This window comes from Haliotis rufescens, unplaced genomic scaffold, assembly GCF_023055435.1.
Source record: "Haliotis rufescens isolate VD_foot unplaced genomic scaffold, xgHalRufe1.0.p SCAF_36, whole genome shotgun sequence".
Lineage (NCBI taxonomy): Eukaryota > Metazoa > Mollusca > Gastropoda > Lepetellida > Haliotidae > Haliotis > Haliotis rufescens.
In genome coordinates, this window is record NW_025964068.1 from 3,354,215 (window position 1) to 3,366,346 (window position 12,132).

Genomic DNA, 12,132 nt, shown 5'->3' on the forward strand with positions numbered 1-12,132 from the left:
TGAGGGCGGCTTTTTGTGTGCTTTGTCCTTATTTGTATTTTGACATTCTCTTTCAGATTAAATCCTCCTTGGGGCACTTATTGCATTTTCCTGGCTCAAGAAAATCTACATGACATAGTTGTAACCATTTTCCTTAATAAAAATTGTTACCACACAAAAAACTTTGTTTTTGTATGATATACGTCCACCCTTATGGTGCCTCACCCTCCACGGCGCGTCACGCCAAGGGAAGCAACTCTCACCCAAATCACTTTCCTTATGTCATCTGACAAAGACAGACGTGCTGTTTTTTTCAAGACAAAATAAAGACAAGATAATCGTTCGTACAAGAACCATGGCAGACCAAACTGTATGTATGGTACATTTCTTTCATGCAAAGGCGTAATACCTCGCATTGTAAAGTTATAAAGTTGTAATTATGTGACACGTGTACGATACCTTTGAAATGAAGGCCGTCGTAGCGTCCATTTTGTAGTGCCACGTATGATATATGTAACACCAGGGCCATCAAAAACGGCTTCGGTTTTTTAATCTATATCATCGGGCTTTAGCCTACAATCTTTTCCTTTAAATAAACCCAAGGTGGTGTGTTAATTATTTTAAATTACACTTACCTTTTTTACGGGTTTTCTACACCTTCGCGCGTAACACGCCCACTTTGGTGTTATAATTATACTACGACATTGGCTATTAGTATCGCGTTACCAATCGCATTCTAAATTACGCCTTTGCTTCAATTTATGCACGTATCTTTCCGATCTTTCAATCGCACTGATACACTTTATTACCCTTCCCGCCAAACTCAAAAATTACGGTCTTTTTTACAGACCTTCAAACTGTGTACGGGGTGCTCGGCTTCGATTCCCCCCCAAGACAGGCATGATACTTGCATAAAGTGTTTTGCCGGAGACGGGCATGACGATGGGTCATGCCCGATCTGTGTTGCATTCACACCACGGGCGCAGAAAAAGAGAAATGTGGACCTCTTACACTTTAAGGGTCTATTGAAGGCGGGGGTGGACATAAGATCGGCAAAGACCGCCCCGCCCCCCTCAAAAAAAGTAAGGAAAGGGTAAAAAGGCAGCTGAGACTGTCTCCTCCGCTCCCTCCCCGGGGGCCGGGGGAGAAGGCTCTAGGGTCCCCGTCACAATCACTGCACCCTCTCCTGCACCGTCTTTGGCAGACATCTCTGCCTTGTTGAGGTCGCAGATGGCGTCGATGATGGAGGAGGTAAAGTCTCAGCTCCGAGAGGATTTGCGGACCGAGCCTTCCCCGTTGTCGGCGCCGGACGCGGCTTCGAGACCTTGTGATATGCCCGGCTCCGAGCAAGGCGCCCCAGGTGCGGCTCCGTATTCTGTCTTCATTGGTGCATGAAGTCATCAACCCTCTGTTGTCGGGTGCCCGCAGGAAGTTCGACCTGCCCGAACTTATTAAGCGGTACCCGTTAGCAGAGGATGGTGATTTTGAGGTACCGGTGGTGGACGAATACGTCTGGACCTCCGTTACCCTGGGGGGGTCTTCGACCCCCAACTTGGCTAAGGTCAAGCAGGGCCGGCGGTTGCCACCCTTTCCCGCGTGCGGTACGGAGCTGAAGGCTGCTTAGGTTTGCTTCGAGGAGCAATATCGTAACGCATGTCAGCAGCTCCGGGTGTCCGTACACTCCGCTTATCTGTCGGACGTACAGAGGGAGTTAGCGGGAGAGGGGCCGGCCGACTCTTCGGAGTTGGCCGCGCAACTTACGGAGGTACATAGTCATCTTGCGAGGGACGCTTATTCGTAGCTGTGCCTCGCAGATGATGTGCGCAGTCATGGGCATGCGCAGGCTGTGGATGTCGGTATCCAAATACTCGGCTTCCACACGCCAGGATCTACTTGCTTTGCCTTATAAGATGGGTGCCACCCTCTTCCCTGGGGCTCAGCAGGTGGTCCGAGAGGCCGCACAGTTGTATGCCTCCATCAAGGATTCTAAGGCCTTGTTGGAGGTACCATGCGTTAAACCGCGTAAGCGGACCTCTCCACTTGCTTCCTCCTACGCTGACGCGCCGGGTCAGAAGTCTGCACCTGCTTGGAAGCAGCCGCTTCCTTCAGGTAAGGGCGCCGGGAGGAGCAAGAGAGGCAGGGGCCGGGGCAGGGCAGCTGGTCGAGGCCAGCAGCCTTTTCGCGGGGCCGGGAACCCATTAGCGCCCGAAGCGCCCCAGGCGGACCCACGGTCGCATGTTTTCGAACTGCCGACAGCCGGGGTCCGCTGCCTCAAGCCGGATGTCCCCGTAGGCGGCCGACTGGCTCTATTCCTGCAGGAATGGGAGACAGTCACATCCAATCCCTGGACCCTGTCCACTCTAAGGGATGGCCATTTGCCTCGGTGGAAACATCATCCGCCCCCCTTCTCCGGGATAAAGCACACTCCGGTGCCTGCTACCCTGGAGAGGGCGGAATTCCTCCGTGCCGAGGTCGACGCACTTCTTATGAAGGCTGCGATCGAACCGGTTCCCGTGGGACAGGAAAGCGAGGGCTTCTACTCGACATATTTCCTAGTCACCAAAAAAGACGGAGGGTTCAGGCCTATTCTCAATCTGAGAAGGCTGAACAAACTTATAGAGGTACCGTCCTTCAGGATGGAGACACTGCGCTCGGTGATCTCAGCTGTCGAGACCGGAGAATGGCTAACGTCAATAGACCTAAAAGACGCCTATCTCCACGTACCCATACACCCCGAGTTCAAGAAATACCTCAGGTTTTCTTTCGACGGGAGGTGTTATCAGTTCAGGGTTCTACCATTCGGGATCGCTACGGCCCCAAGGGTGTTCACCAAGCTGATGTTGATTCCCGCCCAAGTGGCCAGGTCAAAAGGTCGGTTCTGCCATCCGTACCTCGACGACTGGTTACTAAGAGCTCTATCGCAATCCCTGAGTCAGATAGCTACACAACAAGTGATAGATATTCTGATCACTCTAGGGTGGATAGTCAATCTCAAGAAGTCAGATCTGAGCCCTACTCAGAATCTAGTCTTCCTAGGGGCGAATTTCAACACGGTGAGCGGACTTGTATCTCTGTCACAAGATCGCATTACCAAGGTCAGAAGTGTTACTTCCCAGTTCCTTCTGTCCGCCAGTCACACTGCTCGTACATGGCTCCAGTTACTGGGCAACATGGCGGCGACAGTGGATGTGGTTTGGCGGGCGCGCTTGAGAATGAGACCCATTCAACAAGCGCTCCGTCGACTTTGGGTGAACTCGGAAGATCTCGAGACTGTTCTCGAGACTCCGCAGTGGCTCAATGCACACCTTCAGTGGTGGACCGAGGTCGGGAATCTGTCCCGGGGGCTCCCCCTCGACACTCCCGTGCCGTCTCTCACAGTTCAAACAGACGCGTCACTCTCCGGCTGGGGAGGCGTTCTGAACGATCACACTGCCTCGGGACTATGGTCCCAGCAGGAGATCAAACTGCATATCAATGTGCTAGAACTGAGAGCGGTCAGGTTGGTGTTCCAACGCTTCCTGGATCTGCTTCGTGGCCAAGTGGTGCGTCTAGAGATGGACAACCAAACGGCGATGACTTACATCCGGAAGCAGGGGGGAACGGTGTCTCCGTCGCTTCTCCAAGAGACGTGGCAGTTCCTCCTATGGTGCGACTCACACGTTATCAGGGTGCTACCTGTTTATCTCCCGGGGGTAGACAACGTCCGTGTGGACGCTCTGTCTCGCCGGATCCTCGCTCCTCACAAGTGGAGGCTCGACCCGGGGATATTCGGGATTATCTCCTAGTTATACGGGTCGTTCCAGGTGGATCTGTTTGCGTCTGGGGTGAATCACCAGACACCAACGTTCTGCTCCCGAGTCCCCGACCCGAGGTCGGTGGCACCGGACGCCTTCCAGCTAGATTGGACGGACAGAATACTGTGGGCATTCCCCCCAGTACCTCTGATTTCCAAGGTCCTGTCTCAGCTAGCCACTCAGCCTGCGCGACTACTTGTGCTCCTGGCACCCCTTTGGTCGGCGCAGAGTTGGTTTCCAGTCATACTCAGGTTTCTGGCTCAGCCTCCTGTTCTATTACCTTTACGACCGGACCTCCTATCCCAGAACGAGGCCCTCCACCCGAATCCCAGGATTCAGTGGGTGGCTTGGCCACTGTCCGGAATCGCCTCCAGGAGAGCGGTATTCCTGCACGAGTTGCAGACACAATACTGGCTTCGCGGAGGGATTCGACAAACGTTCAGTACGAGGATAGATGGGCCTGCTATGCGCGCTGGTGTGTCGATAGAAGGATTGCAGATCCCTTTTCTGCAGATCTCGTAGCCGTACTTGAGTTCCTCCAGTCGCGACTAGATGTCGGCCTGGCCGCATCGACAGTCCGGGGGTACTCTACAGCTATCGCTGCCTTTCACGTCCCCGTCGACGGGGCACTTTTGGGTGCGCACCCATTAGTGCAGCGTTTTTTAGCAGGTGTGGACAGGATCCGACCGCCTGTCCGGCGGATCAGTCCCCCTTGGGAATTGTCAATCGTTCTTGATTGGCTGTCCGGTCCTTCTTTTCGGGATCTGTCGTCGCTCTCTCTTCAGCTGTTGAGCTGGAAGACGGCGTTCCTTGTGGCGGTAACGTCCGGCAGACGGGTAGGCGACATTCACGCAATGTCAGCCGATCCCGAACTAACTGTCTTTCACCGGGACAGGGTCAGTATTCGCCTGCCGGACTCTTACCGTCCTAAGGTCGCACACGCCTTCCACGTGACGGCTCCTATTGAGCTACCTGCTCTTTCACAGCCTTCCTCGTCGACCCTTAAGTCCTATATCAGCAGAACTAAGGGTATCCGTAAGGATAATCAACTATTTTGCTGTTATGGCGGTAGGAAGGCTGGCTCACCTGCGAGCAAACAAACTATCTCGCGGTGGATAGTCTCTACTATATGTACGGCGTACACGCTTCAAGGCAGGGACCCCCCTACCAAGTTGAAGGCTCATTCGGTTAGAGCAGTGGCTACGACACAAGCGTATGCTGCGGCTCTGCCCATTGAGGAGATCTGCTCCGCGGCTATTTGGAGCCAGCCGAGCACGTTCATCAAACATTACCAACTCGACAAACACTCAAGCGAGCGTGCTCGGTTTGGTCAGTCAGTTCTCCGAACTGGGCAAAGTTCTACATCTCTAGCCGATTGAGCCTTCGAGATTTTAGACCGCCCGGACCGGTTATAACACTGCTCAGTAGCGGTCCGGATTTTATCTTCTACGGTCGATACAATACCAGCCATTACTAGTCGATAATCATCGTAATTGCACATGCACTCCTTCGATTACGGGGACCCTCTGGCCTAGCTCTGTGCGGGTTTATAGTCTCTCGTGATCTGTGCCCCCAATATCACTTGTTCAAAAAAGTGGGTGGGGTGGGGGGTGTGTGTGTCTCGAGTTCTCGATATGATGAGCCACAAAGAAAGGCTCTTTTCATTGTGTATGGTCGATAACGCCCTGTCTCCAGCCTCCGCCTTTCGACGGTGGTGCCTCACGATAAGGTTGGTTCCATTTATTGAACTCTTGTTTATTCATTGAAATAATCAAAATACGATGTATTTTATGCACGCTTGTTGCTGACGGATGCCACTTCCTAGATTATCTTTAGGAGTCTATCTTGATGCAATAAGTGCCCCAAGGAGGATTTAATCTGAAAGAGAATTTTACAAACCTGTAGAGGTTATGAATTCTCTGATGAAATCCTCCTTGGGGCACGGCCACCCGCCTCCCCACATTCCGTCAGCATTAGACATATGGAAAGTGATTTGGGTGAGAGTTGCTTCCCTTGGCGTGACGCGCCGTGGAGGGTGAGGCACCATAAGGGTGGACGTATATCATACAAAAACAAAGTTTTTTGTGTGGTAACAATTTTTATTAAGGAAAATGGTTACAACTATGTCATGTAGATTTTCTTGAGCCAGGAAAATGCAATAAGTGCCATAAGTGCCCCAAGTGCCCCAAGGAGGATTTCATCAGAGAATTCATAACCTCTACAGGTTTGTAAAAGTTTTTTGTGTGGTAACAATTTTTATTAAGGAAAATGGTTACAACTATGTCATGTAGATTTTCTTGAGCCAGGAAAATGCAATAAGTGCCCCAAGGAGGATTTCATCAGAGAATTCATAACCTCTACAGGTTTGTAAAAATTATGTCTTTAATTGTCTGTCGTGTATCCCAACCTTGTGATGCATGCTTACAAATACTGGAATTAGGTCACGCGCCTAATGCATACTTTAAGTAGGATTGCTCTGGGATATACGGTCTGAATGAAATTAATTTCCCTCTTTTCGACTGTTTAACCTGATCTAAGATTTAGCTCACACGGATACTGTGTTCTCATCCGCTGCGGCGATGAAATACCTATCCAGTGGGGCCGTTTGGAGTCACCAATCGTTTTGGCAATGACGATTGAGCCTTACGGTATGCGCTTGACAGTGCTTTGGTATTCCTATAGGGTAACGCCTAGCTAGGTACATGCGCATCGAGTGCTTCCGCCTTGGTGTTTACTTCCGCTGGTCGGAAGGAACGCTAGCAGTCAGGATTCGGGTTGTAGGTGCTCCCCACCGCCTACTGTGGTAGTCAGCCTCGGTATAACAGTGGTAACGTATTACTTAATGTAATTTGTAGAATTTTCCTATTCGGAATATTCTATAAGTAATACGTTACCACTGGGCTGCTGCCCGCCCGTCCGTCCCCCGAGCACTTGCTCTCGCAAGAGACAAGAGTGAAGGGTGTCACCTGGCAGCTAGGTGGCTACGCACGTGCTGCATGAGGTAATTGAGATCTCTGTGGTAGATTTTGCTATAGCAGCAGTTGTGGGAGACAACAGCCTCGGTATAACAGTGGTAACGTATTACTTATAGAATATTCCGAATAGGAAAATTCTACAAGTATTCCTACTCCATGGTTCTACTGTACGTATATGTATTCCTACTCCATGGTTCTACTGTGTGTAGATGTATTCCTATTCCATGGTTCTACTGTGTGTATATGTATTCCTACTCCATGGTTCTACTGTGTGTATATGTATCCCTACTCCATGGTTCTACTGTGTGTATATGTATTCCTACTCTATGGTTCTACTGTGTGTATATGTATTCCTACTCTATGGTTCCCCTGCAGATGCTGAATTCCTGCATCTTCTCAACTCGTCATCAGCGAAGGAGCTGCAGCAGCTCCACACCGTGGGCAACAAGCGGGCGCGGCTCATCTTTGAGTGGCGTGAGCTGCATGGCCTCTTCACCAAGGTGAGGAGGAACAGGGTTGTTTGATGTATGTAGGAATGTCAAAGCTTTGGTTCAATTTGCAAGGATAGCTCTTGCTCCCAGGCCTCATTTTCCATGCTTTTGAAAGTAAGAAAGTTGGTAACTCAGGAAAGGGGGAACAATTGACAGTCATCTGAGGCAGCACTGTTCACTTTGCAGAGTTGGTTTGTCTACATCTTTAACGTGCAGTTTACACTATATACAGCTTTCCCATTGGACAACTGTTGTTTACTTGCCTTTGAATAACACATTTTTCACAAGATACAAACACTGACGGACTACATTCCTCGCACAAATAATACAGAAATGTTGTTTCTGATCATCTTCATGTTCTTTTACTTGTGATGGAATATCTTTGCTACGACCCATTCTAAATGCACATCCAAACTATAATCAACACAACCGTAGGACACTCAACCAGAGACCTACACTATCAAATCATACAACAGCTTAAAACAGACCCTGAGTCAGCTCAGAGCACGGCTAGACGCCAGTCCATTGAACTAAAATGGATATTTGATCTGAAAACCATCCATCCGCAGGGCATGAATGATAAGATCTAATCCTGGAATTCCCAAACCCACCTACCTATATTCTATAATCAACACAATCCATACCTAGAATGACAGTCAACAACATACCTACATCAATCTATGAATTTACTTCAATATCTATTCGACACATCTTATAGAATCACCATTAAATGATGGGCCATCATGGACAACTTTGGACATCTCTGTCATCACATTGATTATGTTGGCATCCATTACATGTCAATGTAATACAACGGACTGGCATTGACTGGCATAATAGGTAGTTCTTAACAGACAAGATATAATTACAATCTATTTGTTGTAACCAAACCTACAAAAGATTTCAGCCTACATACCTTTTATTTGAGGAACTATATTCTCCCGCAATACAGCTGGTTCTACTGGAGCTACTAATACTAATGTGTGATCTGCTACAGACACACAACCTAACATATGTCTGAATTAGAACATTTATAGTAGAAATAAAGTGTGTTCAGTAGACAAATTATCCCTTTTAATCAATTTGTTAATGTTGATTTTGTTGCAGATTCAAGACTTGAGGGGTATTCCTGGCTTCACAGAGAAATATGTACAGAATCTGTTACATGTAGGTATTTACAGTAGAATCTGTTACATGTAGGTATTTACAGTAGAATCTGTTACATGAAGGTATTTATTTTAGAATCTGTTGCATGTAGGTATTTACAGTAGAAATATGTTACATGTAGGTATTTACAGTGAATCTGCTGCATGTATATTTAAAAATATACGACTCGTGGAGAGAAAATAAACAGCTAGATCTGTGGGGAACAACTTACTAGACACTTCCCTCTCAAAATTGATGTCGTCCAATATATGACATCAAGATGAGAGTGCTTATTCGAATCACAAGAAATGACATCATGATAGTACAATGTTTTATCATGAAATATACCATGCTTTGTTCTTCATAGTTCTTTGCGTTTTAGATTTACCATGTAGCTATCTTATAAAGAATACTAAACAAGCTCCTGTGCAATACCAATTTTATGAAACGTGAATAGTTCTGGTAACTAACAAGCAAAATTGGTATTACATGGGAATGGGTTTAGTATTTGATATATTACTAGCCGTTTAAAACTTTTTAAAACCTTATTTGATCCAACTATGGGAATTCCCGCCATAAACTAAGTGAAGCGTATGAATTTAATATTTCACTGTCGTGTGTACATAGGCAGACATTGACGTGATCCATATCATAATCCAATGGAATTTAGCAGAATACATGTAATACAGCTTCAAGTTATATTATTACCATACAACAACCTACCTCAATTCATCACCAAAATGTTTAACAGGTTACAGTACTGTATGATGCACTAAAGTACTCATGGAAATGAAAAAAACTGTTTTGCTGGATTTAATAATCGACACAAAGCATTACGTAGATGTAAATACGAAATAACAAAACAACTGGAAAAGTACAAGTCTGGATTTGCTAGTTTTATCTCAGTGCTCAATACAAAATGTACTTTACAGGAGGTAATTTGTAGGCACTTTCAACATTCAAAAATAAAACTAAGTCCAAATTGACATGGCAGAAACAGGCTATAGGCATTATGCAAATTAGACTGGAAAAAAAGTTATCAAAACAATAAAAATAACAGCTATGTTTATGTACATAATAATAATGACATGTAAGTTGTTGTTTGAGAAGGGAATATGTTACTTTTACGTTCTGATATTTTGACGATGATTCACTATCCAACAATGCCACTCACAAATCACTAACCACTGACAAATCACATGCACGTGGGTTTCAAGCACCCGTTTTCACCTGTCGTCAAGGTGTCATAGGTCATGGACATATTTCACCTTGATCTACTAACACCTGGTTATGCTGTTTCACAATAGTCTGTTTTGTTCATATTTTTTACACACTTTTACGTGTAAAAAGACATAAAAACCCTTGATACGCTGTATTTGTGCCAAGGCCCAATTAGTACTAATTGAGTTGTTTGAATATTTATATATTTTGTATATTAACTGCATTTATTTAAAACCTGAGATCGAAAAAACAGGGTTTTTTCATTTCTATGAGTACTTTAATCATATCGGAACTACAGTAGCAATGGGCACCTTGGAATGTATCCTGTTTTACAGTGTAATTTGTGGTTTTTTAGTACTTGTATTTCCATATTTCAGAGCAATATGGTGTCCCTGGCTGTATAGAGAAACTGATAATGTGGAAATCATTTTTACTGGACTGTATTGAAGTGGTGCTGCTCACACCATCTCCCCTCACCTACAAGCACTTGCAGCTTGGGGCAGCCATACCTGGGATTGGATGCTCACAACAGACCAGTGTCAACACGGCCATGGCCAACTATCTTGACTACCGACTCTGTCTGGCTGTGTGTGTATGTGGGACATCAAGTCTTGTGATAGTTGGTTCCTGCAGGTGCAACTCATACACAATCACTTTTTCATCAACCCATTAATGTTGTTCTTCAACTCCATGAAATGTACAAACAAGGAGGGTTTTCCTTGAAATTTACTGGAGGTCCCTATGGCTCTAAATAAGATGTTTAATGGAACAACTACACGAAACTTCTTATCAGTACTTTAAGATTGTTGGAGATTTCATTCACATGGCTTCTTTTGTAAGATGCCAACAAAATGATTGCCAAGCTGATCAAACATTGAACCATGCAAACATCCATTTCTTGGTTGACTGAATACACAATGTGGAGGAGTTGATTTTCATTTACATGGACTATTGTGCCATATACACAGAATTCATGCATTGGGGAAACTCCTGTCTATGTAGCTCAAGTAATGCATACGATCCTGAAGATTTATAGTGCAAGACCAACCAGGGTTGGGCAAATATACTGGTCCACTGGACAGGTGCCAGCAAACGAGTCAGGCCAAGCATTATCAAGTTGGTCCGTCTAGTGGAAAATATGAACTCCATCTCCTCATTTACCGAGCAGGAAGGAAAGACATGAATCACAATTTAAAGGTAAAGTTCCTCTGATGTAATGTAGTGGTGTGGCAATGGTCTGCGAGGTTTAGGTAGCACTGGTCCATATGGCTACCTGAGAAAATGATATTGTCTATAGGTCATGTGTCATTGTGCAGTCTAGATGTTTATCCCATTAGTGCAGCAGTTTCAGTAGTGGCCGACGGTTGTCATGTATCTTGTACATAACCATGCAAACACTACACAGTTTAGAGAAATGAAATTTATTAAGTAAATTAAATCCTACTAAGAATGACTAAATCAAGTTTGAGAACACTTCAAGACATAAATGGATTGCATGTATAGGTACTGATTACAATCCACGTTTCTGTATGAATCTTGTTCATGTTGGACTCACCATATGCCATTTTTGTTACCAGCAACAATTGCACAACTTTACTAGGGGTTCTGTATTTGCACGATTCTAGTTATTTCAAAATAAATATCACCCTTTTCCTAGCTGCAATATCATAGCTATGAATTGCTCAGCTTTTTTATCTGTGCTTCACCGAGGCCGAGGTAATTAACTCCACTCCTTCATATTTTATTACTTTTATGCTTATCAAAAAATTAGTTCCAATGGATGATTTGGCTGTATTCAAAGGTAAATGGTTTGGGAACATGAGGTATAAAACTTTCCACAACATTATGTAACTCACCCTCCAATAGAGCTTATGAATGACGGTGCAGACGTTAGTAGAACCTTACGATTCATCTGTGAATCATAGCTAACCAGTGAATGTTGGACAATATAAGCAAAGCAGTAGATATAGCTACTATTTTGTACCATGAGACATGTAATAAACTGCCATCTGATTGTTTCAAAATCTTTGCTAAAATAAATGGCATTTGAATCCCTTAAATCAACTTGTGAATTAATGTTTGTTTATAATGTTATTAGATGCTATTTACAAGATGTCAGATTCCCCTGAAGCCATAGCTGGAATATTGCTGATGCGGCTTAAAGCACCAAAGTTGACCAATGCTAACTAACAGTTACCATATGAATAAATAGGATTTTCTGCATCCCTGGTTGATGTTTCTAAAGCTACCAATAACAAATGCCTCTTCATTCCATTCTTATTTGTATCCCATCAGATCACTCGTTATCATGTTTCTTCCACTGGTGCAATAGCTCATAAAATAAACATATCTCATCTCAATTAAGTGTTGGTCATCTGTTCATCCTGTGATTGATGTTATATACCAGGTCTCGTTCCAGCAACACTAGGCCGCCTCTGTGGTGTATGTAGTGGATGGCGTGTCTGTCCACAGGGAGAGGAAGGCTGGCTGGCCACGTCATTGCCATAGATGTTAAAACATGATACT

General features: G+C 45.3%; 1 protein-coding gene across 2 annotated transcripts in view; it reads left to right on the forward strand.

Moving 5' to 3' along the window:
• LOC124147745 (kinesin-like protein KIF22) overlaps window positions 1-11,966 on the forward strand; it is a 39,867-nt gene extending 27,901 nt beyond the window's left edge. For both annotated transcript variants that reach the window (XM_046518499.2, XM_046518500.2), the window contains exons 14-16: window positions 7,124-7,248; window positions 8,347-8,406; window positions 9,984-11,966. In XM_046518499.2, the coding sequence (XP_046374455.2) occupies window positions 7,124-7,248; window positions 8,347-8,406; window positions 9,984-10,010 (212 nt within the window). In that variant the 3' untranslated portion in view covers window positions 10,011-11,966. The remainder of the gene's footprint in view (window positions 1-7,123; window positions 7,249-8,346; window positions 8,407-9,983) is intronic.
• Window positions 11,967-12,132: the final 166 nt, after the last annotated feature.